This window comes from Coffea eugenioides, chromosome 1, assembly GCF_003713205.1.
Source record: "Coffea eugenioides isolate CCC68of chromosome 1, Ceug_1.0, whole genome shotgun sequence".
NCBI classification, from domain to species: Eukaryota; Viridiplantae; Streptophyta; class Magnoliopsida; order Gentianales; family Rubiaceae; genus Coffea; species Coffea eugenioides.
Genome location: NC_040035.1, coordinates 44,779,668 through 44,804,597, shown reverse-complemented (window position 1 = coordinate 44,804,597; position 24,930 = coordinate 44,779,668). Strand labels below are relative to the sequence as shown.

Genomic DNA, 24,930 nt, shown 5'->3' with positions numbered 1-24,930 from the left:
TTATTGATTTCACAATTAGATCGCTTGTAAAGAAGTTGGGCATGTATCAGTTGGTAAAAGAAGAATATCAAACTTCAGCAATGGTTAGAAATTTCTTTTTTAGTTGTATTTTTAGGTCATTGATTAAAATATTCTAAGGTTTAAATCAATCTATAAGTGTAGTTTTAATTGAATTAAACATATAAATTCAATAGTAATGATTTGATTATTGAAACTTTTGTTGTCAGAGTAAAGTGGGACTAAAGTTCTACTTAGAAGGAAGTGAAAGAAAAATGAGGAATTAGGATAAGGTTAATTATTGATGGCATTTTGGAACATTTAGTTCGTATTTTCTCAACTTTTTTCTGTTTTGTATTTTCTCAACTTAGTTAATTTCTAAACAGTCAACCCAAATTGATTTCTAAACATTTCTAAACAGCAAGGGACTGCTTGGTAAATATTTTCACAATCCAAGGACTGTTTGGTAATACGGTCAAACGACAGGTTTGGATTCCTAATTTAGCTAAACTACAAGGGCGTTAAATGTAATTAATCCTTATTGTTACCACGGTTGGTCAGTCAAAAGCCGTTCCGCCCTTTCAAGCAATCTTGCCACCGCCATGACTTGCGTCAATACGACGCCGAAGGTTGCCAAAAGTTCGATTGCGTTGTGAATACGACGTCGTCATCATATTTTTTTAAAAAATGGAGTCCCGCTCGTTCGCTCTCCTCAGTCTCTCCAACGCACTCTGCCGGGCACAACTTCCGCATTCCCCTGCTTGCTTGCTGTCTCCCTCACAATATACGAATGCGCCGCATTTTTGGTCGGCGTATATCTATCATAATGTGAAAGTCGGATTTCATAGAAGATGACGAGTAACAAGGAGAATCTGGTGGTCGACCGGGGCGAAGGTGGTTTATCGGCGGAACAGAGGTCTCGTATTTCTCAAAATTTCAGAGCTGCCAAGGCGCTCCTTGCTCGCAAGCGACCTCGCCAAACCGATCCCTTCAATCTCTCTTCTCCATATCCCCGCAAGTAAGCTCTTCGACTTATGCTTACTCTGATGTTAGGGTTTCTGCTTTACACTTAACGTCGTTAGCACTAGTCGAATGGATTCTGATTTATTTTCACATTTATTTTCTTCTTGTGTACATTTACCCTGGAAATACAACAAGTCAATTATTATCTGCTTGGAAATTAAAGATAAAAGAAATCAATATCAAAAAAACGGAGGACGGAACTCTCTTAAACAATTTAAGGTTGTCTTCCCCATTCCCTCCCCCCCCCCCCCCCCCCAACAAAAAAAAAAAACAAAAAGTTTACGATTAATTTTGATAACATAGAAAGGAGTTTGAGCGTGAATTCTGATTTTGTGATATCATCTGTCCTAACGTGCTTTCTTCTCATGGTATATCTTTTTCGTAGAGCTGGGGTCGGACAGGAAAATGAGTCTCCTGCTCAGGTGGTGGGTATTAAAAGACTTCCCCTTTGTGAGATACCTATGAACGCGCCATCCTCTGAAACTATCAACTTGAGAATCCGCAATCATAATACTGATTCATGCCCCAGGGTTCCAGCTAAGGTTAATGTTGATATTTGCGCAACTGCAGACACCAAGAATGTAATTAATATAAGTTCGTTAAAAACTCCTATAGAACAATCAGAGTGTTGCGTGAATCTCTCAAGTAGTAATGATGTTGATCTAAATGCAAGGCAAAGAGATGTTTTCCTGAAAGATGGGATTGGGTCGGATTCATTTGTCACTCCTGTGAGGCAAACTAGCTGCTCTAGCTTGAGTGAACCCTTATCTTTCTCTACTGTTTTAGATGATGATTTTGACGAATTCATTCTGGAGGAAATTGACGCTTTATGTAACAAGTCAGCAGCAAAATCTGAAATAGAGGTGTCAAACAGTATTCCGTTGGAGATTCAGCATGTTAGCAACAGGAGTGGGAAGGAGAACACTTGCATTAATCTTGTCCTTTCAGATAAGAAGTTCAATACTGAAAGTGCATTGAACTCCAGTAGCAGCCAGGAATGTGTAACGGAAGTGTTAAGAAATTCTGACACACAGGTACAGAGCATGCCTGAAGAGTATGCTAAATATATCATGTCTCTAAATGAGAGGCAGCGGGAAGCAGCTTGTAGTGACATTTCAATTCCTTTGGTGATTGTTGCTGGACCAGGAAGTGGAAAGGTTAGTAGCATCCGCTAGTTCTGAATTAGAAAATTATTTTCTTCTCTGGTCATAGCTTACTTTTGCTGTAAATGACAGACTTCTACAATGGTTGGGCGCGTTATCATGCTGCTGAACCAGGTAAATAATTTTTTTCAGTACTGTGATTGGTTGTTGTCCTTTGCTTTTAGCAGAGTTCTGTAGAATTCTACAGTTGGCGTCAATTCTTTGGGGCTTTTAGATTCATTGATCAGTTAATTCCAACACTTAATCACATATAGGGAATTTGTCCGTCCCACATTTTGGCAATGACATTTACTACAGCAGCTGCATCCGAAATGAGAGAGCGTATTGGAGCCGTGGCAGGGAAAGCAAAAGCCAAAGAGCTCACAATCAGCACATTTCACTCATTTTCGCTACAACTTTGTCGTTTGCATGCTGAGAAGTATGATACTTTTACTTTGTTCTTTGTCCTCGAAGTTTAGACCATGGTGTCTTTTGTTCTTACATTTATTGTTCTTAAAAAACCGTGATAGGCATCTTCCTAAATGAGTCATTGGTAAGTGTAATGGTCCTGCTGAAGTTGATTTGCTGCTTGCAATCTAATTCAGGAACTCACCTGATAAAAATTATTCATGACTGTAACTTGTAAGACATAAAGCTGCAAGAATAGTAGGAAGATTTTTTGTTAACATCTCAATGTATTGTTTGCCCCAGGGTTTGATTTGAGGGTGTAATATCATTGACTATTCTATTTGCAATTTTCGTATTTTGAGTAGAACCGCAAACCAACTATATGCTACCTAATAGATTGTTAGTGCGTCTCTTTCAGTTGAAGTTGACTTTTAATACAATTTGTGGATTGTATTTGTTGCTGCTCTCATTTGATTCCCTACTATTGACAATTTATGAGTACATAAGTGCTTTCTATCTGGTATTCTCTGACTATATGATACTTTCGGAATACATAATCTTATCTACCCTATGTGATATTTTCCAAACAAAGTCTAATTGCTGTGTAAAACTGAACCTGAAATCCCAAGAGCATGTTCTAGTCAAATTTGACATCATTTTGACTATGTGACTGTTTACCTGCCCTGGTGTTTGTGTCACGTGTGCTGTTTTTTCTTTGTCCCTATTATATCTAAAGCATGCTGGTTCATTTAGATAATTTACTCTTCCTAAAATGAGTTAAACGGCTTCCTTTTATTTGTGTTGGAGTAACTACAAAATTTTTAATTTTCAGAATTGAAAGTATCAACTATAACATGGTCGACTCAATTCTGAAGATTTTTCTGAAGCAGCAATTTGTGTACTGATAAAGTTTAATTTCATTCTAATATTTAGCTGTAGCATTCAACTTTTATTGGATTGCTAATTTATTAGCTTGTGAAATAGGTTAGGTCGAACACCTGAGTTTTTGGTATATGGACATGGACAACAGAGAAGAGCTGTCATCGAGGCTATCCGCTTATCGGAGAATGGGAAGAAAAAGTCAAATTATAAACTTCAACAGGCAGACGAAGTGTCTGGTGTGAGTTCCCCACAGTATTTCAAAGATGAATCAAAGAAGTGGCTGAAATACGTTACCAAGGTAAGTGGTCAATTTAGTTATTTGACTTTCAGTTACGTGCATTCTATAGGGACTGAATGCGTAGCTTCTAAGTTGGTTTTTGTCTCCCCAAGTGTACAAGTAGATGAATAATAGGAGTTGGCAGTATGTGCCTTGAGAAAGGACACTTGCCCTCATTGCCTGCTATGGGGTGGTATGAATTCTTGGCTTGTTTAAGAGAACTAGCAGATTGAATCAGAAACAGATGGCGTGATGGGCATATTTCTTTGTTCAATCTTTAGCATGGTCAGAATTGGTTATTTTGAAGGAACTGTATAGTTGGACTCGACCTCAAAATGAGATGCCGAGAGTACTGCAGGCTAAGAAATACTATGGGTTTGTTTGGATGATTTATTTGAGATAATTACTGTAGCACTTTTTGTGATGTGATGTATGTGAGATGAAAAGGTGATTGGGAAGATAAAAAGGTGATTGAAATTAGTGAAGTAAATTATTTTATTTGAAATCATCTCAATCCAGACAAACCCTATGACACTTCACTTCCACTGCTAATTTTATCTGGCAACGTAGTTTTCAGGAGTGAATGATTTGTACTTGGTTCATCCAGTCTAGAAGTAATAACATCCAAGAGTAATATGTTTCAGGCAAAAGCAGCAGGCAGGACTCCTGAAGATTGCTGCAGAATAGGTGATGAGAGAGGAGTAAGCTTAAATCTCTTTCCATTAAGTTGGTGTGCGCCACGGCAAAGTCATTTATGGTCCTACTCATTTGTGCTTGACTGTTCTATTGGAATCTGTAATAGGCTGATATTCTACGGAACTACGAAGAAATACTGAAATCTTGTAATGCTTTGGACTACCATGACCTAATCAGCTGTTCTGTGAAGTTGCTGAATGAGTTTCCTGCAGGTTTGCATCATATAAACATAATAAGTAGCATAACACAGCTAACAAAAATTCTTATTTTGTGACATTATTCTGCCTGAAGTATTCAAGGAGTGCCAGGAGTCATGGAAAGCAATTGTTATTGATGAGTTTCAAGACACAAGTTCCATGCAGTACAGTCTGTTGTGCATTCTTGCATCCCATAAACGCATAACTATTGTTGGTGATGAAGATCAGGTTCATTTCATCTTTTAAAACACTATTTCATTTTTTTCTTTTAATTTGTTTGTCACTTTCTTAGAGATGATTTTTTGGTGCCTTTTCTGAATTTTTTGGTTAAATGGATGTCATTTGTCATGCAGTCTATCTTTGGTTTTAATGGTGCTGATGTTTCTGGATTCAAATCATTTCGAAAAGATTTTCCTATGCACAAAGAGGTCCGTCTAATCTGCTTTTCTTACTATGCTATTAGTGCTTCTTTGTCTTGGTTCCATATTTTATTCTCAATTGCTTCAACTTTTTGAATTTCGTGGTGTTTCCTAACAGCAAGTTTTCTCAATCTGTATGCATCCGTCCTCCCATCCAGGTTAGACTGAACAAAAACTACAGATCCACTCGTTGTATTGTTGAAGCTGCATCATCTCTTATTCGAAATAATTTGGAACGATGTGAATCAAAAGATGTTCTCACAGATAATTCCTCTGGTTCTAAGGTAACAATTGTCAAACAAGAATTTTGGTTTTAGCTTGCTCCTAGTTACCAATTTGTGTTTTTGAACTAAATTTTCCAGATAACAGTAAAAGAATGTAGCAATGAAAATTCACAGTGCGCATTTGTGGTTGATAAAATCTTAGAAATTACTTCTGATGGTTCAGCTGCAAAGTGCAACTTTGGCAACATTGTTGTGCTTTACCGGAGACAGGTGAACTTTGTTGTGTCCGTGATTTAGTTAGATTAGAGGTGTAGCTGCACTTCCTGAACTTCTATGGAGTGTTGACAGGTGTCAGGGAAGATTTTCCAAACAACCTTCCGCAATCGAAGAATTCCATTCAACATTCATGGGGTAGCTTTCTACAGGAAAAAGGTTTTAGTATGCATGTTTTGTTATCTGGATTGTCTCGTGTCAGTTTCTCTTGACCACATTCAACATCACTCTTAGTACCACAAATTCAGGAACAAAACTTTATATTGCAATTCAATTGATTTGCATTGCATTTTCAGTCAACATTTTATACAATTGTTAAGATCCCCTTAATGTGGTCAAACTTGTTATATCTTACCTTTTTCTTTCCTCCCAGTAACCTGATATATTCAGAGTAAAGGATAGGAACATGAATGTCTTACTGGTTTTAGGGGGCATTCCTAAACGATAAATGGTTTATAACGAAAAAGTAATATGGGGTGAAGTTCTGCTATCTTTTGAAGACATTGCACTTAGTTATTGATCATATTTAAATCCTTTGTTTAGGTAGTGAGAGCTATTATTGCTATGCTTAGAACAGCATTGCCTGCTTGTGATGATGCACCATATCGCAAAGTATTCAAAGCTTTGCTACCATTTGAGAAAGAGGAAAAGAACAAGGTATATTCATTGTTGGTTTTTTTCATCATGATCACTTACATTAGTCTGCTTCATGTTGATTTCATTTTCTCTGGCCATTGTCCTCTTGCTTTCTTCTTTTTCAGGTAATTGAACATATAGATAAAGTGTCAACCGTAAGGAAATGTAGCTTTATATCTGCAGCTACCGACATATTTAGTGCAAAGATATCTGGCACCTTCAAGAGGTATGTTGTCCTTTTTCCTGATGGGAAAAAGTATGAGTATCTAGTTGTAGGAAAGGAAATGTTTCAATATTTTTATTCTGATATTCTGTAGCACATCTAGTTGTAGGGAAGAAAAAGTTTCAATAGTTTTTATTCTGATATTTTGTAGCAGGTCAATGTTACTTATTTTATCAAGCTTTTAGCTATTGCTAGTGGGATATTTAGGTCGAAAGTTTATAATGGATTGCAATTGTCTTGTGGTCTATTTTGGTCATTCATACTAAGCTCATGTAAGTGTCGTAAGGTGCTCTATGTACCATTGATTTTAATCTCTTTGATGCTTATCTCATATCAGTCTTGCAACATTTTCCTTTTCAAATCATTATACCTTCAATTTTTGTTCCTATTCCTCTTGTATGTTCTGGTGCATAAATAATTCTTCTAGTGCCTTCTGTGATATTAGAGAGTTCAGGAGGACATGGATTTTCCAAATAAGAAGCAAACTTATTGTAGTACATTTTGTTCACAGAGTACTATTGTGTGTGCAGTTTAAAGGGTTTTGCAGTTGTTATATTTGAACAAGTGGAAAATTTTGCTGATGCGCAATACACTTACACTTTATGTTGATTATAGGACTCAACTTACTCAGGGACGAAAGGTGTTGCTCACTCTAGACATGATATCAAAACTTATTCATACGGTAAGTGCACTTGTTCAACTGTGGCATATGTGAGTATCAGTTTTGTGTTAATCATTTAATGCAAATATTGGTACACTTGTGGAAAAAAGACAAACTGCTTACTCATAGGGTCAGGATAGGGTTCATTGGATGTTGGAGCCATTTTTTAAGGCTAATTCTGTTATATGGAAAGTGGAAAAATCTCCATTGCAGCCATTTTGGTGTTGAATCTTTTCTGATCAAGGCTTGTAGAATTGTTTTTATTTTTGGTTCTGGAATCCGTTACCTAAATGATACCTTTAATTCGACAATTTGAATTTTTCTGATGCTGACAGGAACAGTCAATTTCAGCTGTTATAACATCTGTGTCAAACATGATACCTCAGGTTTGTCTCTTTTTAACCTTGTTTATTTTCTTATTCTGCACTAAATGAGGTTAAACAATGTACAGACACAAAGTAGATTTTGTTTGGCAGTAGTAGGACCGCTTATAAATTGCCTGTCATTCGCGCATTTTTTTTAATTTATTCCCAAGTGGCTCTAACACTTTTGAGGACTCATGTTACTTTCTTTGTTGAAGATCAAGAAAGAACTCTTAAGGTTTTCCTTAGGCACTCTTGCACTTCTCTATCGGCTTTATATATTAAGAGGTTCAAGGTGCCATTCTTTTGTAGTATGCCATATTGGATTTATTTTCTTCGAATTGGACTAGTAGGCATATTCTTCCTGAATTTGGAGCCAACAATGACAAATGGTGTCCCAACTACAACTTCAGCCTCTAATCCAACAACCTTAGGCATCCTTTTGCTAGAGGCGTTTGATTTGCTCAGAATAATGGGCTTGTGGACATGCAAAGTCACAGAGAGAGAATTGCAAGTAACCTTCTTGGGAACAAAATGCTCCCTCTCTTGGTGTATTCTCTTCTTCTTTAGGAGAAGATAGTGAAAATCAAGTTATAGTTGGTGTATCCTGTATATTATCTGGAACTATTTTTAGGTAAAAAATTGACCATGACGTCTTGAAATGCTGCAACTTATTAAGAAAGAACATGCTTCCGAGGAATTTGCGTCCAAAGCATATTCTATTGTTCCATATATATATATATATCTACCCATTTATGCACTATACAAATTGAATCTATTGATGAAGATGTTTTCAAATCCACATGTAGACAGTGACTCGGTTAACAATCAAATAGTGGGACATTGTGCTGCTGTTCATATGGGCACCATGCATATCCTTGCCTTTGATATCTCATGTATAGAACCCGTGATTATGACATTCTTTTGCCAGGCAAGAGGCACGATCTTGGACTATAATCCATTTAGTTCCAACATCTGATATCTAACTTGATGCTTATTCCAGAGGCTTCTGTTGCTAACATAAGTTGAGATGATGGTCTTGTCAGATAGGCTAAAGTTATGAGGAGAAGTGTTAAGCTGACATAGTGTTTCTTTAACATGTTCTAATTAGATTGTGAACTTAGATCTCCTCTCTCTAAAAAAACTTTTTTTGTATGTCTAGCTATCATCTTGCTTGGCATACTTTAATATGAATAGCGACTCATCAACTCATGACCATCTTATTTAGAGTTACTTTGCCTTCAAGTGCTCTCTTTATATGTTTAAAAGCACTGTCCTACTGAAATTATTCTTGAGACTTCTTGGCTTTTTGTTTGTTAAGGTTTTGCAAATTGCTTTTTGACAGAATTGGATGCATTCTCAATGAAGTGTATCATTCATGCATTCAGATAGCCTTGCCAAATCTAAATTTGGTTAAGGTATTAGTGATATTACATGCAAAGTTATTACCTATTAAAAACACCACATCATTCTTTTGTTCTTCAGAGATACCTTCTCGAACAACGGGCAGTTGTTGATGTAGATGGAGGAAAATTGCTAAATGAAGACAATGACCTTAGATCTGTAAGAATGGATGTTTTTCCTTAGCCATATTATGTCATATCTTTTCAGGTGAAACGTTCTAGGCACTTTGAATGCTGGACTATCTACAGTTTTGCATATTGTGGCATACTGAAGTTGATGCTTGAACAAGTTTGGAACTTAAGTCAGTTCATATATGCAGGTGCTCCAATATTTATTGGATGATGTCTCTGATTTTTTGACGATGCAAGGTGCTACAGTTGAAGTGAAGACTGATGATGGTGCAGAAGGGAAAGGTTGTCCAGCACTGCTCAAAGCTTTTATTGACTATGTATCTGAACGGGAGAGAGAAAACTTCCATTCTAGAAGACAGGATAACAAAGATTCTGTTACCCTTACTACCATTCACCAGGTTTTTTCACCCACTAAATGTTAGAGTTTCTTCTCTTTGTTAAGGTTCAGTGTTACATGTTTCGATTTTAGGATATTCCTGACGTCTTATTTTGCTTTTCTTCATGTTAATGTCTCCTTGTGCAGTCGAAAGGCTTGGAATGGGATGTTGTTTTCATTATAAAGGTAGCATATGAAACTGCAACTTGCAATTAAAGTCCATTTTATACATGGAAGGACAATAGATTTTATCCCTGATATCTTGTGGGCGAACTTCAGATGATGTCCGCTCCATATCTGGGAATGCTGGCCTACTTGACCCCAACTTTGAAGATTAATGATACCAAATCATTTTTCAGAGTGAAATTGCAGTTCATACTTCAGTAAAAAAGGAAACTCATTTGCATTAAAGAAACTGGGGAGGATTGGGAAGAGGAAAGGAAGGGAGATTATTTAACTGCATGATTCATTTCTTTTTTCTGGTGTTAGCTCTATCTTAAAGTTGCATTGATTTGGCTAAATATCCTTGGCATTCTATGCTTGAACAATACTTCCATCAAATAGAAACATACGATGTTTTTGCTGCACCGCCAGCATAGATGATAATGTAAATAAATTCCAGCTGTAATCAACTTGATGGCCATTTTATTGCAGTTCTTAGTTTTGATGTTAAACCATCTGACCAGTGGCATCAACATTTGTATAAGATGATTGAATGCTTTGACATTTAGCCATTCAAGACAAAGACAGGGGAATGCATGCTTTTTCTTTGCTTATGTTGGGAACACTCTTATTCAAATTTATTGAGTTCAACCTGTTGCATGGATCAATCACCCAGGTTAATGAGACTGAGATTCCCCTGCTGCATGAATCGAATGATGTGACAAATGAAAAGGGTTCCTCAGTTGAGGTTAGTGTATCCATGGATAGAAATTTTGTGCTTGCTGGTAGAGCTTCTTTATTTTTCAGAAGTTACAGATTCTTATTTTACAATTTTAGGAGGAAAGACGCTTGTTGTATGTCGCGATGACAAGAGCTCGGAAAAAACTTTTCATCCTATATCTGATTATGGATTCAAATTGGCAGGTTGTGTCCATCTAGAATTTCTTGGTCATCCATTGGTCATTTCACATTCTTATTTGTATTTTAATGCAACTTTCCAGATTCTTCAACCTTCTCGATTTTTGAGAGAAATTCCACGTCATCTTCAAGAGGTCCAAGTAAGCTTCCGTTGGAATTTAAGTCTTATGTTTTTTAAGTTTGGGTTATTCCTTATACTGCTGTCACTAATCTTGACCTCTGTTTTCTGGATATGAATGCTCTGATTCTAGCTTTGATAAATCTTTGTTAGGCAGTAGAAATTGTCTAAAACTATTGAGTATAACATTATTTTTTTAAGTCTATTACATTGTGAGCTGGTAGACTAAAATGACAAACTCAACGCCTCTAATGTGCTTGTGTTTAACAGTCTCAAAGGGCAAGATACTTGCATGTGCAGGAAACAATTAGTATGTACATCTGACATGTTGAAAAATCAAGGCATACCAAAAGGAAGTAGTGCAATAGAAATTCATATCAGCTTTCTTTAATTCTTTTTTGTTCATAAAGTTTGCGGTCTATATGGTGGCATTAAATGGCAGATTCAGTCTTTGTAAGAAGCTGAACTTTATCATCGACGTATATTTTTGAAGTGAATGTTTTAAGCATAATTCATAGACTGTATGATTCGAGTTTATGGTGGTCATCGTTCTTTGATTATTAGGGTACATCTGCCATGAAGCAGCAATGCAACATAAGCAAGAAACATTGGGTTTTGATTTGATGGTGGCACAAATGAGGATATTTTAAGAGGGGTCAAGTTTGGCTATTTGTTAAGGATCTTATAAACAGTACATCCAGCAACTAATTACCGAGAAGAAAGATTTTTGTAGTAGCTAAAATGCGACCACATTGTCTGTTGGTTTTAGAAGTTCAATAATTTTGTTTTCACCTTTTTCACTGATTTGTTGTATCAATTATTTTGCTGTTAAAATGGCGTCAATAATCTGTTTTGGTACAAAATTTCTTTCTAATTATTTCTGGTTTTTCTTCATATATAATTGGTCTTCTTTATTTTTTTATTATTTTCTTTTTTCAATTTCTTGCTTGCAGGATGAGCCGAGTGTACAAAGTTTGCAGGAAAATAACCAGCAACTTTCTCGACAAACTCTAGAAATTGCTACTAGTGTACAAACCAAAACAGAATTAGTTGAAGTCAATAGTAAACCAAGTGGCTCTATCTGTGAAGCCTGTGATGAAGTGTCCAATGAATCAAATGAATTTTTAGAGCGCTGTAATGCTAATAGTTTTTTGCGAAGGTTCTCTTTTGAAATTGTTCCTTGAGTGGATTTTAAGAGTAAAATGGGATAGTGCTATTCTATAAATCACTCAAGCTTTTAACTTAATCTTTTTGTAGATTCCATGTGGATGATCGAGGTGCTGTTTCCCAGCTATTCCATCAATGGGCTAAAAAGCCAGCATTTCAAGACCCAAAGAGGTTACTCAACAAGGTTACTCTTTTCATACCTCCTTCCTGTTTCTTTCTTGTAGTTATAGTGATATTTAAGCTTCAGCCGTGGTTGTTAATTAATTGAAGGCAAGTTCAAGGACTTCTTTTTTTGTGCACCTGTGAAATTGTCTTTGTCATGTTCCGCTCCTTTGATACAGAAAATGACCACAATAATAAACAGAAGGAGAGGTGTCCTGGTTCTTAGCTCTTGTTTCTTCCTTCCTTTTTGTCCACTTTTTGGATCTACCATCTGGCACAATAGTGGAATTAAAATATAGACCCTATATGTGTCTTGTTAGAGATTAAAGGAGTAATTTGCATGGTGAGTATCTCTCATAAATCTTCATTGTTATCCACATGAAAGAAATTTTGACTTCTATGAGGGTCCAAGTTAGGTGCAAGAGAAGCTTTCATGCCTATCTTTTTTTTATCAAGTAACCTAATGTTGGACTTAAGACTTAATTGTTCATGTTGACATATAAGTTTCTTGATTTATGGTGGATTCAAATGGTGAACTAATTGAAAGAAACAGACTTGATTATGATCAGCTTCTTGGCCTGTTTTTCAGTAGTTTTCCATGGTAAATATCTCTGGTACTTAAACTGGACATGTCCTCCCTATCTGAGAAGACAATGTTCTCTCTAAAAGTTGTAGATCTTAAATCTTGCTGGCTGAGTTCTTATTAGTTATGATGTTAAATCAAAGTGCACAAGTGTAAAACCGTTCCTGTTGCCTCTTAATGGCTTTCTAGTTTGCATCAGGGATAGAATATGAATATATTGTATGTTGATTATCTAATTTCTTTGTGCTCTCTCTCTCTCTCTCTATATATATATATATATATTTAATGTCCACAACTAACCACTATGAGATTTGCTGGCAAGTTTCTGATACTGCTGGTTCTTATTTGATTTTGTTAATACCCATTTTGTTTAAAATGTGTCACATGAATTCATTGCATGGCAGGTTGGCTTCGTCATCGATGAACGTCTTAGAGCTAAGAAGAGCAACCGCAAGGTTGTTAAAGCTTTTTTAGTTGTTTCTTATTATGGGGTTGCATGTCAGCTTCTCTCTTTCTATGTTGTGCCCGCTTTGTTGTTGCAGACTGATTGTCATTCAGCTTCTTTATGTGGAAAATCAAAAGTATTATTGTTGTCCCAAATTTTTTAAAACGACCAGTTACATTCTGTTTAGGTGGTGCATTTGACCCTTGTAATTTTAATTTTTGTCGTTAAATGCAGTGCATTAGTCATGCTAGTTCTATTCTTGATTTGACCGTTGATTTACAAATAGCAAAGATATTTCTACTTTCTCACCATACAGAAAATTGATTCTTCAGATCATGCTTTAGAAAATTAAAAATTAAACATAATTTATAGGGGAAAAACATCTTATCATCTCAAGCACATGGATTGCAGATATATCTAGGCAAATGCATTTCCATCCAGACTTTTCTTTCCAGAGGATATTTAACACAAATATCTTACTTCTCGCTGAAGTGTGTTTCGATACCCACATATTTGGAATATTGACTTTTGATTAACTCCTAGGATGTCTTGCGCACATTGAAGTCTTGCTTACATTCTGATGAAGCTTTTCATTTCGCAATATCTGTAAGTCGTTATGTTATGGATTGGAATTACTTTGAGTCTTTGATACTAAAAAATGTGACAAGAAAACAATTGTCGTATGAATGTAAAGATCTCTTTGTAATTAGGTTCTGAAATGGGAGCAAATTCCTGCTGACAAGCGAGCTCAGTTAATGAGAGAGAAGCAGGTATTGCTTTTATTGACTTTTAGTTTCTTTAGTACATGGCTTCTGCATGCAGCTGTTTAGTCCAATTGGATAGTGAAAGTATCTTTTTTGACAGAAGAATGTTACTAACATAAACAAATTCATCTGCTTTTTATCTGTATTTGATTCTGCAAGCGCATATCTGCTCTTTACTTCATAGTAAAAACTAGAGCTCTCTTTTGCACGGTACACTAGTTTTCACTCTGGGTCTTGCACATTTAGGCATGGATTTATGTTAATTCGGCTTGGTCATGTTTTGGCTTTTAGTATCCTCTCTAAAAGCTTATGGTCAAATTTCTTTTTCCATCTCCCCTCTGGGGGAAGTATTTTAGTTTCACGCTTAGGACCAAAAATTGTCCTCAGTTGTACTCCATGATTTATCTGCACATGCCTCGATCGTGGTGCAATCTCTAAGTCCCTAAATAGGGAGTTAATCCATTAGTTGTTAGGCACAGAAGATATTTGTGCATACCTACCTCAAACAGTGTAATTTTTGTTTCAGCGTATAATTCCTCGCTTTGGCACTATATTTTATGTAATCCAACTTAATCTTTTTCAGCATCATGTTTTACTTTTTCTCGTCCAGGAACATTTTCAAAAACAACGAATTGAGAGTGCAATGAATTCATCAAAAGCCACTTCTAAGCAGGTGAGTGATAGTTTCTTGTGGTGAGTGACTTTTTCATTCCTTTTATTTCAACATGAATATATCATGTTTTCCTTGATTGCAGATTGCGTATCTGCAGAATTTAGGATGCACTGTGGCCCCTACGTCCCGTCTTCATGCTTCTCGTTTGATAGAGCAATACAAATCTTTATAGGATACATGGAGTTGTACCTTTCTTTTCGTATCCTTACACCAACCACATCTTCTGATTCCAGAAATCACATGGAACTTCTTGTGAGATAAACTAATTAATTTTTGCAACGGATATGCACATGTACAATGATTGCAACGCACTATTTATAGGTTAGTGGAATTTGGAAGTGTTGTATGAAAAACCAAAACTGAGGTGCATATCATGTACTAACAGGACTTTGTTATTGGCTTGGTTGGACAACATTGTATTTAGATTTTGTGTATTGAGAATGCTTTTAGTGCAAGCATTTTCCAGAATTCCAGAATGTGGATGAACAACCTCTTGATAACAAGTTTGAAAAGAGAGAGAGACATTGAGAAATTCCTTCCAATATAAGGTGGTATATACGGTCCCCTGGTAACTCACATTGAGTTCTTAAGAAGATCCTACGAGCCAACATGTCTAATTGGCAAAAACAATTGGAAGGAAAAAAAATGAGAAAAAGGTGAAATCTTGCTATAGCCGTAACAATCAGTCTTAAGGGCTGCGCAATCGAGGAAATACATACAAGACTACGCTCGAGGTACAGTTTCTATGTACAGAAGACGTTCAATATCGTGTAACACCCGAGAGTAAAAATCCTACATTTTAAGAAGAAGAAGTCATCGTCAATCAAAAGGGTCAATTCGAGGGTCGTGTTCGCTTGCCATAGCCATTCCCGTACACAGACAAGTGGGGCACATCACCTGCAGAGAGAAAACAAATCAAGATGTTTTGATATCCGGTGCAGCTAGCAGTAACATTCAACGTGTTACACGACGAGCACACTTAAAAATAGCATGTTGACGACGTACCAAAACTGACAGGAGCAAAATAGCCAAGTAATATTTTTTCTCTAGACTAAATAACTCACCACATTGTAAAAGGCTCACCCACATTCAACAAGAAAGTATTATCCAAAGAGAGTAGGTACTTGACCCCAGATAAACGTAGCAGTCCACATGCAAGGGTCAAAAGATGGTATTGTCCAAAAAGACGATGTTTTGACCCCAAAGAAATGTAGCAATCCACATAAAAGGAACAAAGTGAAAAGTTCTAAATTTCATGAAACCTCAAAATTTGGTGTATTTCAAGGACAGGAAAGAAGGGGGAGAAAAGGGGGGGGGGTGGGGGGAAGGTCTTCATATAAGTAGAGATCCACCATGGGAGCAGGCATATACAGAGCTAACAAGTGTCACAATCTGCAACTTAGGCAAGGATCCATCAGAACATCAAAATTCCAAAAATAAAAATAAAAAAAGGATGGAGGGAGGGAGGGAGAGAATGTCTGAAGTTCACTATGTGAAAGAAACACTTGATTTTACAAAGAAGAATGCCAAATCATTGCAAACTAAAATGGTGGTGCTACTTACCAAAAGAAAATTAAGGTAGATATCAGATTACGTTAATGATTGCCTTTGAACCAAGTACAAACCATTTAAGGTTGTAAATTCAACACATTTGAGCACAACTTAATTAATCCAGGCAGATCCTAAACTTCTTATTGACTTGTCATGTTCATCAGTCCATTCAATCCATCTAAGTACAGTAGCATACCGGAGGAAGATGAACAAGTAAACACTAGACGTGGATCATACCTTTCCAGCACCAGAACAATTTGGGCATCTTTCTGTTTTAGGTGGAGAAAGAGGCTGATCCCCGCCATTGAGTGTCGAAACTGGTTCAATAAGGACGAGGGCTCCAGTGCTTGAACAGCGAGCACAAGCAAGATATCCTGCATTAAATTCAATAAACAAATATTAATACACCAACCACATTCGAGGACAAGCGTCCCCCATATATTTGAGCAATTTATTTAAAGAACAGTTATCCAAATACTGTAGAAAAAAGACTATAGATATAAGCTGAAGTGCTCAAGAGAGTAGATTTCTGGGGGTAAGAATACCAAGGAATGTAGACTGAACCAAATGTGGATACAGAAAGGTCAGCAAAATGCCTACTGTAAAATTGTTTTCCTCAAGCAAAGCATTTAGGTGCATGTATTGGGGGTAAAGGATGTAATAAAGCTCTTGAAAAGGTGATGCATGGATCGCAAAACCAATACAACTAACCTTAAAAGCTGGATCAATCTAAGAAACTATAATAGATTATCTGCTCCAACTAGAATGAAGTTGTTCCAGGACATCAGCAAAGATCAAGATGAAAGACAAAAAAGATTGTCTCAGGGTGGAAAACCTCAAAAGAGGTGCCCACCTGTGCCAAGGCAGTACTTGCACCTCTTGTCCTCCTGCTGTTTTACATTGTTTATTTCAACTACCATCAAGGCAGAAATGACTCCAACTGCTCCTCCGGAGAATGAGGCCACAATTGGATCAACCTGACTATAATTCTCAAAAACTATATAGAATCACTACCATGAAAGAAATAGAAAACTTCACAGCCACATTATCAGGCACAAACCAAAATAGAGATTGAACCACTGCTGCATTGGCATACCTCAATTGCATAGGCAGATGCATGCTACGAATAAAATCAGCATACGATGTACCTCCTAATCCCAACTTTAGCTCCAACTGAATAAAACATAGGACAATCATGTTTAGAGCCTGTAGCAGCTGTAAAGGAAGGAAAACTGGATATATCTTACCAATTCTTTGACTAACTATGCAACTTTTACACACGTTGATAATTAAGTATGTAACTTATACACATTGAAAAAACCAGGGAAATCCGGCCGATTTACTGAATTTTTAGCTCGTCTTTGTGCTTGTCATAAAAAAGACGTCCCAATGTATTTGTTCAAATTTCCTCTCTGAGAGTAATGGAACAGCAGTAAAGAACTTACAGTCGGGGCTAAAAGTCCACCAAAAATCATGATTCCAGCAATAAGAGAGAAACATGAAGCGTAGTAAAGCCTTAAATTAGAGGAGTTCTGCATACAACATATACAGCCGTGTGTTAGGGTCAATACATGAAGAATTGTATAAGTTATACAAGTAACCTAATTCTGAAATATAGTTGTGACTCTGGACAAGAAAAAACAAAATTACAATTCCATTGGTCCATTTAGCAACCTGGTGAATCTTGAATTGCTTATTACAAGAAGAACACTAGCATGTGACAGAAGAAATCTAACCAGAGGAGGCAAAAATGGAATGAACGATGGAAAATTAGGAAGTTCAGTTTCTTGTTCTTCCTTTAGAATTCCAAGCTCAGCACTTTTTATTCTCTGCTGTATCCTCAGGCGGCGAACCTACAATATTTTGACAACAGCGCCAAGCATGAAACGTAATGATATCATAGAAGGGGAAAATGAAGGTGGAAAGATCCACTAGAATCTGTTAACGTAGAAAACAAACCAATTCGTATTAAGACCTGGAATTGAGGCTAAACAAGTGAAGCATACGAATTATTAACCCCAAGAGCATTTATTGTCCTCGATAAGCCCTAAATACAGCAGAAATAATTACGCTAAACGAACTACTCGCACTTGCCAGAATTTATTAAGCAGAAGGTATAGAATAAGTTGAGCAAAATTTAACCGACCTCTTCCATTTGCAGAAAGATTTTATTCCGGCGACTTCGAATATTATCCTGAATTTCCTGCAGCTCCATTTTGGCAAAGTCCTGAACTGTCTCCGGACCTTCAATGATACAAAACCTATATCCAAAATAGGTGGAAAATGATGAATAAGATCTTTGACACCATGAAATTAATAGATACTGCGTAAGCAAAACCTACCCGGCGGCGTTTGTATCAGATGCTGAGGATTCAGAATCGATAGAAGGCGCGAATGAAGAGGCATCGGAGTCGGAGGCCGTGCACCGCCATTTAAGATTCGGTTTTAGCTTTCCCGGAGAATATCTTCCGGAGAGCATAAACGGCGTAGTAGTAGTAACAGAGTAAGGAAGGCACGGCGTCCTCGAATTCGATGCCGCCAATATGCGACCCGTACAAAGCATCTCTCTCTCTCTCTCTCTCTCTCTCTCTCCCAAGCTGATTGATTGCCGCCCCTCTCTTCCGCCTGCCTCCTCCTTGTTTGAGAAACACACGCTACACCCACGCAGTAGAACAACAGAGGGGAAAAACAAATGGTGGGGGTTTAGATACTAGATAGAGACAAGACAGAGTGCGATTATAATTTGTGAGAAGTGGAAATGGATGTAAAGGGAAAACTTTTGGTGGGAAAATTTATGTGGGATTGCAACGTGGCATCAGGGCATTGGGTAGCTATTCAAGTTTTAATTATTAGTATGCAACATACGAGTAGTAGATGTTTCACATTATTTGTTTTATGTCTGAGACATATTGGGGAAATTAAAAACAGAAAAATGTTTTTGCTCTAAAAATAGGAAAATGGTGCAATCGATTATTGAGTGGAGGTAGGGTTCCAACTTCCAAGGTGGCGTGGCTCCTTCCAATTGTCCAAAATGCAGTTATTGTGATTGCTTCCTTCAACTCTATCCGACGGCATAATTCTTTGTCGTGTGAAAATGAAAAACAGGCGATGGACGATCCAGCATCCACCTTCCTCCATGAATTGATTGGGTGCTTGCTTCTACTATACATACCGGAGTAAGCAAAGCAAGAACAATTTCAAAGGTGAAAAAATAAAAAGTAAGGAACTTATATAACGAGCTTTTCATAATTGCAATAGAAAAGGTCAGTGAGGAGACCATTCCGCTGCTCTTTCGTCCCTGTACATGCTATGTTGTACGTACTCCTCCCTTCATTGGATCTCTCTCTCTCTCTCTCTTTTGTCTTTTGATTTTCTTCATCACACCTTCATTTCTTGCTCACCAGGAGTTTGTCTATAAATCACTAAACTTTGGTTCAGTGGTCACAAAAAAGAATTAAATCCTTCTTTGAGTTGTAGGTCAATGATTAGAATTTCACCTACAGTAAAAAAAATTCAAAGGAGGCGTCAGAATATCCCTTTAATTTAATCAGGTTCTTATACTCCCTCCCTTTTTTTATAACTGTCGTTTAAGGAATTTGCTCTTAAGTATTTTTATCTGTCGTTTTACTATCCCCATGCAGCATTTATTATTTTTTTACAATTTTACCCTTTTATCTCTCTTACAGGATTCTTAATTACTACTCCTAGTAATTATTGCTTCTCTCTCTGCCCTTCCATATTCTTTCTTCTTTTCTCACAGTCTGTTGAACCCCTTTGTTCTTCTAGTGAGAGAAAACATGGGTGAATTGAATAATTAATGAGGGTATAAAAGGAAAGTGGTGTATAGATTTAAGCAATGAAAACTTTTCTTAATTGGTGTGCAAAACCTTAAACGACAGTTATAAAAAAAGGGAGGGAGTACCTACCAGTCCCTTATACACAGTTTCTTTAGATTCTCCTTTATGTAGATTAAAATAGATTTAAATTATAAAAATATTGTCGTTAACGTAAAGAACAAAAAATGGAGTTGAGTATCTATGGACTTCTAGACTTGTTTGACTATGGTCCTAATCTTGGGCTTCTTATGAAAGTTCTACTAGGCCCGTTGGGTTGAGGTCCACCCCATTTTTGGTTTGATATTTGAAAGGAGATTATTCGAAATAACATCATTTGCAAAATTACCTTTTATGATTCGATGTATGCGAGATATAAAAAAGTTTAAAAAAATAAAAAAGTTGATTGAATTGTAAATAATTTTTATCCAAACACACTCATTAATTTTTTTAGTAGAGTTTTGAATTTTATATTTACTTTAATGGATTCTTTCTTCCTAACATCATATGCTCTCTTTTAGACACAATAACTATATAAGATGTAAGCTATGCTCATAGTAAAAGTGTATTGGGATGTAATTCTTCTTTTTAAAATAATTGAATTATGGTACATCATAAAGAAACAGAAGTGATTAACTGATGGGCCAGTTTAATTTGCCAGAATAACGGAATTAAACGGTTGAAAATAACTTTTAACAACTCAAAGGGCCTATTAGACGTTTACCAAAATTACGTGGGAGTCAATTGAAATTAACCCAAACTGCAAACATTAGGAAATCCACAATTGTCAATAAGTTGAAGGGGGAATGTGGAAATAAGCTCCCCTGATTGTAGCAAAACCCTAGCCAAATCTTCCTATAAATATGCAGCCAGAGCGTAGCACACACACTGTTTCTACGCTGCTGCGACTCTCTTTGGTTTCCTTTCACTAGCTTAAAACTGCCGATTAGGGCTTTCAGTTTCATCATTCCTGCCTCCAAATTACTGTTTTTGTGAATTAGAGCTTTCGGTTTCATCACCACTGCCTCCAAATTACGGTTTTTCTCTGGTTATATTGGTGTTTTGGTTTTGATTTCAGTTTTTTTTCTATCTACTACGAGTTTTCGATTCAATGATATCAGCAATATAAGAGTAATTTTTCGATTGCATGATGTCAACAGTACAAAGATTAGATCGCTGTGACGACTCACAAATTTTCAAGCTCAACAGACCGGAAAGCGGGTTTCTTTATATTTCTATGGAGATTCTCGCGTGTCGATAACCCCGCTGAACCGAGCGATCTCTACGTTTTTTTTTAACAACTCTAGTGATGACTTTTTTATGTTCTATTCTTTTTCTGAATTTAGTTTGGGAAATGAAAGGATGCGATGAGGATAGCAAAGCTCCCTCTTCTGATTAAAAGTTGAGGACACTGCTGGCAGAATCGAACCAATCACTAAACATTGCCATCACTGAGTAATCCTTTTTCTCCCCAAATTTTTGTTCTTTTAAAAAAAATTTCCAGAAGAGTCCTTGTAAAAAATATTTCCTCCTATTTATTTTGTGTACTTCATATTGTGATGTTAATATTTTGATGAGATGAGGATGAAGCAGTAATTTAACATTCCAACACTTGGACTGAGAAATCAGTATTTCGAGTGATGTACTCAACTTTATGCTTCTGAATCACATTTATCGATCGAGTTCATTTTGTATCTTTTGTTCTTGTTTTTGCTTTTTTTCAAAAAAAATCATTTCAATCTGCGTAGGAATACATTTTTTTCTCTTAAGCTTTCTTGATTTGCCAAAAATCTTTCACATTTGATATCCTTTTCATTGTTTGTGATGATCCTGGCTATTGCTAGTGTCGGCAGGTTTTGCTCTTTTACATTTTGTATGTTCAGTATATTGTGGGAAGATCATCAAAGGACGATATACAAGTAAATCTTAGGACACCATTGGACACAACCCTTTGTTGGTTGTGGATGAGAAAACCATTTTTCTGATGATGATCGGAATAATTCAAGTTTGAGATTATATTTGGGAATGTTTTCTGGCCTAGTGACCTTCATGGCAGGATTGTAGCCTTTAAAATACTATCAATTTATTATCATCTTCATTTTTTGCTCCAAAAGCTTCGAACAAGTGATTGTGAGAATTTTGACTTGCGAAAAGGCAGGAGGTCAAAGATAGGCGTAAGTGATAACCAAGAAATTGTTGGCGTATTCTTGACCTCTCAGTACTGGGCTCAGCGGTAACTTGCGGACAATGATATGAATTGTGGACTGCAAATTGCAGTCTCAGTTTAGCTGTCCGCGAATTTTTATTTTTATTTTTATTTTTTTACACTTTTTTAGTTACTTTCTACTTTGCATGCATTACACTCTAAAAAAGTGTTACAATAATTCTTCAAAAATTCTTGGAAGATTGCTAAACAAGTGATGTTAATTGTCTTATCTTAACGATAAATCTTATACCCTGTATGATGAAATTTCTGAACCCTTTGTTGTTTCCCTAAAGAGGACCAATGCCTTTAAGGAAATTCTTGATGGCAGCGAATTGATGATCCTTCTACGTACGACAAACGCAAATCTGTCGTCCTTCCCTCCCTCCCTCCCTCCCTCCTCCGGGTTCTTTTTGCTCCAAGCATACTCTCTGTCCCTGGTGGAGGGTGGAAACTGGAAAATGAGCCACAATTCTTCCGAGCCTGCCTGCACTTAAGAACTCAATTCTTTTAAGCGTTTCACATCTTGTTCAGACTTCAGAAATGGTAGCGCCTTATCCTTGTTGGAAAAGTTTTTAAAAAGAACTTTTCCAAATAATCTTATGTCCAAACACAATATGTGATTGTTTAGATTTCAGAAACAGAAACAGGCTTTTATCTTAATTGGAAAAAAATAGGTACATCTAAACTGTTAAAATGATCCTGTAATGCAAAAGCTCTTGTAATGGGATCCAGGAAATGGATGAAAACGAACGCAAACATATCAATATAGTGGGATTATTTTGGGTTTGCGTGTCAGCATTCAGCATATACAAATGTGCTGTTATCTGTCTGTGCCAATCAAGGTTCTGTCAAAATCCAAGCAGCTACCAATCCATTTTCAATATATAACTTCTTAATTCAGCCGACTTTTATCATAGTGCGATAGAAAGTGATGTGCATAATTAGTTCTGCTGTTCCTCGTGTTTTTCTTGCGGTGCCACGTGTACACGGTGTTATAGAGCTGGACGGTTAAAAGTTGCAGGCCCCATCAGCCCATTACAGTTCGAAAGTTTCCTCCCATGTTTTCCTCCTCGATTTATTTATTGAGCACCTCATACCCTTGTGTGAAAAATTAATGTGCGTCTTCGAACAGTAAATGACCAAGATGCCCCTCTAAGGTGCGCCCATCTATTCTTCTTCGGGTTCTGAATGAGTGACGGGGAGTTGTAGTCTGCGCTGAGGATAGACTGACTGCTAAATGGGGATGAGAACAAATAAATTTGCATTCTTACGGTTTGGTTTTACACTAAAACGAGGCTGCTCATATGCAAAAGAGACTGGATGAAATTTTTATTCTTTTGAAGAGATACTAGACGCAGAAGAAGAATTCACAGTTACTTTACTGTTGGCCTGCTGCAATGCAATTTGAAAATAGAGATATGATTATACGGTGAAATTTCTGTTTTAAAATCTAAAAATGCATGACTCTTTATAGTTAAGTTGGCAGACTCGGGCGAAACAAAGTGAGGTGCAGAGAATTCAAACTTTCTAGCAGAAGAGTATCGGACGTCGACAAGTGGCCCAGGGGCTGGCTCTAGGCTCTAGCATCACCACGATCACGGGAGCGATTGAAGGTTCATGTCAACTGTCTACAGTCCCTACACCAAAAATCCCAACACAAATACCCCACTGGCTGGCTCTAGCATTCACGGGAGTGTTAGAAGGTTGATGTCAGTTGTCAACACCAAGAATCCAACACAGATACCCCACTCTAGTCCTCCTAATGCACTATAAAAGGCCGCAATCAACTGCATGCCACCCAAAATTAGATAAAAAGTCAGCTATCTTTCCACACTTTGTAGCAAGAAAGAAACCCGATTTTACTTGTCACAGACCAAAAAAATGAAATCGATCGTTTTCCAATTTGCTCTGGTTCTTCTCTTCTCCATCTCATGCCACTCTTGGGCGTTCAGTACAGGTGGTAAAGCAGGAGACGAGAAGCCACACCCTGCCGAAGTCGTCGCTAGTAGTCCTAGCAGCAGTGGCGGTCCAAGCTCAACGGAGAGTCCATCAGGAGCAACAGGCTCGGGTCATGGCTCAAACTGGGACTACAACTGGGGATGGGGTTCCAGCCCTGGAGCTGGATGGGGTTATGGCTCTGGTTCAGGGCGTTCGCCCAATGGGTTTGGCAGGGGTTCCGGCTTTGGTTGGGGTTCAGGCAGCGGTTCAGGATCTGGATACGGCTATGGTTTCGGTGGAGGCGGTGCCGTTGGAGGTGGAGGTGGATATGGTTCTGGCGCTGGAGGTGGTGCCGGTGGCCATGCAACAGGTAGCGACAGCTCAGGGGCTTCTGAGGTTCGATCGCCATCTACTTCTAGGCAAAAAAACACCCATGCGTAAAGAAATCGTTCTGGGGTCTGCGTCTACAAATTTCTCCAGGACCATAATGGTTCAATTGTGTGTGTGTGTAATGCATCTACGGTGTGAGAACTGTATTCACGTGCAACGGTCTGTCTGCATCCTTTGTGCTCAAGTGACTGTCTTAATAGTGTGAACTATCGGTGTTAAAGATTATCTACATATTTGTCTGAATTCTTCCCTCTCTGTTCCTGTGTTATGTTGACACCTACGGTGGATGTGGTATGTGTTTTAAAATTGTGTATTAGTGTACTTCTTTGGACACCCAGAGCCCTATTTTGTGTCAGCCTTCCAAGTCCCTTGGTAAAAACAAAGAGAGAGAGATGCAGTTTTATTACCTAATATTTAGGGCACAATGATCTTCTATCCCACACCCTGTGCCACTCTATGTCCCATTTTTTATTATATTGCTATTTCTCCTATATAAACATCACATTTTAGTTCTTTTTTTGTTTACTTAAGATCCAATAACTATTAATTGAGTAAAATATAAATACAGTAGCTTCAAAAAAGTAATATATAATAGAAAATTAAAAAATACAGCAGAAAATTCATAAAAAATCTCATTTTTATGCATTTTGGTTTTTTGAGTTTGTTAAATATTGTGTATTACTCAATTA

At 37.1% G+C, this 24,930-nt stretch overlaps 3 protein-coding genes and 4 non-coding genes across 7 annotated transcripts; 6 read left to right on the top strand and 1 right to left on the bottom strand.

Annotated features, from left to right (window-relative positions):
- The first annotated feature begins 744 nt into the window (after positions 1 to 744).
- Positions 745 to 14,808, top strand: LOC113779021 (ATP-dependent DNA helicase SRS2-like protein At4g25120). Its single transcript, XM_027324426.1, has 29 exons — positions 745 to 1,015; positions 1,406 to 2,177; positions 2,256 to 2,297; positions 2,438 to 2,601; positions 3,555 to 3,750; positions 4,374 to 4,430; positions 4,532 to 4,637; positions 4,717 to 4,850; positions 4,976 to 5,050; positions 5,200 to 5,325; positions 5,404 to 5,535; positions 5,614 to 5,697; positions 6,082 to 6,195; positions 6,300 to 6,400; positions 7,013 to 7,079; positions 7,394 to 7,444; positions 8,906 to 8,983; positions 9,144 to 9,353; positions 9,479 to 9,517; positions 10,170 to 10,241; positions 10,331 to 10,417; positions 10,495 to 10,551; positions 11,483 to 11,688; positions 11,787 to 11,880; positions 12,846 to 12,896; positions 13,430 to 13,492; positions 13,597 to 13,656; positions 14,261 to 14,323; positions 14,406 to 14,808. The coding sequence occupies exons 1-29, from the start codon at positions 849 to 851 to the stop codon at positions 14,493 to 14,495; spliced, it is 3,558 nt and encodes a 1,185-aa protein (XP_027180227.1). The 5' UTR covers positions 745 to 848; the 3' UTR covers positions 14,496 to 14,808.
- A 160-nt stretch (positions 14,809 to 14,968) lies between these two features.
- On the bottom strand, positions 14,969 to 18,612 carry LOC113779028 (protein ORANGE, chloroplastic). The gene is made up of 8 exons (XM_027324438.1): positions 18,217 to 18,612; positions 18,021 to 18,135; positions 17,611 to 17,727; positions 17,320 to 17,406; positions 16,971 to 17,047; positions 16,728 to 16,855; positions 16,112 to 16,248; positions 14,969 to 15,220 (listed from the first exon to the last, which is right to left on the bottom strand). Exons 1-8 carry the CDS (start codon positions 18,435 to 18,437, stop codon positions 15,143 to 15,145), a joined length of 960 nt encoding a protein of 319 aa, XP_027180239.1. The 5' UTR covers positions 18,438 to 18,612; the 3' UTR covers positions 14,969 to 15,142.
- A 2,266-nt stretch (positions 18,613 to 20,878) lies between these two features.
- LOC113752957 lies at positions 20,879 to 20,988 on the top strand. The gene has a single exon (XR_003464939.1). It is a non-coding gene; the product is annotated as a small nucleolar RNA Z107/R87 (small nucleolar RNA).
- A 76-nt stretch (positions 20,989 to 21,064) lies between these two features.
- On the top strand, positions 21,065 to 21,166 carry LOC113753070. The gene has a single exon (XR_003464963.1). It is a non-coding gene; the product is annotated as a small nucleolar RNA R30/Z108 (small nucleolar RNA).
- Positions 21,167 to 21,282: 116 nt separating this feature from the next.
- LOC113752980 lies at positions 21,283 to 21,377 on the top strand. The gene has a single exon (XR_003464945.1). It is a non-coding gene; the product is annotated as a small nucleolar RNA snoR31 (small nucleolar RNA).
- A 227-nt stretch (positions 21,378 to 21,604) lies between these two features.
- On the top strand, positions 21,605 to 21,699 carry LOC113752937. Its single transcript, XR_003464932.1, has one exon. It is a non-coding gene; the product is annotated as a small nucleolar RNA snoR31/Z110/Z27 (small nucleolar RNA).
- Positions 21,700 to 23,714: 2,015 nt separating this feature from the next.
- On the top strand, positions 23,715 to 24,496 carry LOC113764563 (putative glycine-rich cell wall structural protein 1). Its single transcript, XM_027308497.1, has one exon. It carries the CDS (start codon positions 23,795 to 23,797, stop codon positions 24,290 to 24,292), a length of 498 nt encoding a protein of 165 aa, XP_027164298.1. The 5' UTR covers positions 23,715 to 23,794; the 3' UTR covers positions 24,293 to 24,496.
- The last annotated feature ends 434 nt before the right edge of the window (positions 24,497 to 24,930 follow it).

Coding starts and splice junctions, on each gene's coding strand:
- LOC113779028 (XM_027324438.1), bottom strand. CDS start 18,437: ATGCTTTGTACGGGTCGCATATTGGCGGCATCGAATTCGAGGACGCCG. Junction 16,856..16,970: donor CATCTGCCTATGCAATTGAG/GTATGCCAATGC, acceptor TGAGAATTATAG/TCAGGTTGATCCAATTGTGG. Junction 16,249..16,727: donor CAAGTACTGCCTTGGCACAG/GTGGGCACCTCT, acceptor AATTTAATGCAG/GATATCTTGCTTGTGCTCGC.
- LOC113764563 (XM_027308497.1), top strand. CDS start 23,795: ATGAAATCGATCGTTTTCCAATTTGCTCTGGTTCTTCTCTTCTCCATC.
- LOC113779021 (XM_027324426.1), top strand. CDS start 849: ATGACGAGTAACAAGGAGAATCTGGTGGTCGACCGGGGCGAAGGTGGT. Junction 3,751..4,373: donor GGCTGAAATACGTTACCAAG/GTAAGTGGTCAA, acceptor AATATGTTTCAG/GCAAAAGCAGCAGGCAGGAC. Junction 10,552..11,482: donor GTCATCTTCAAGAGGTCCAA/GTAAGCTTCCGT, acceptor TCTTGCTTGCAG/GATGAGCCGAGTGTACAAAG.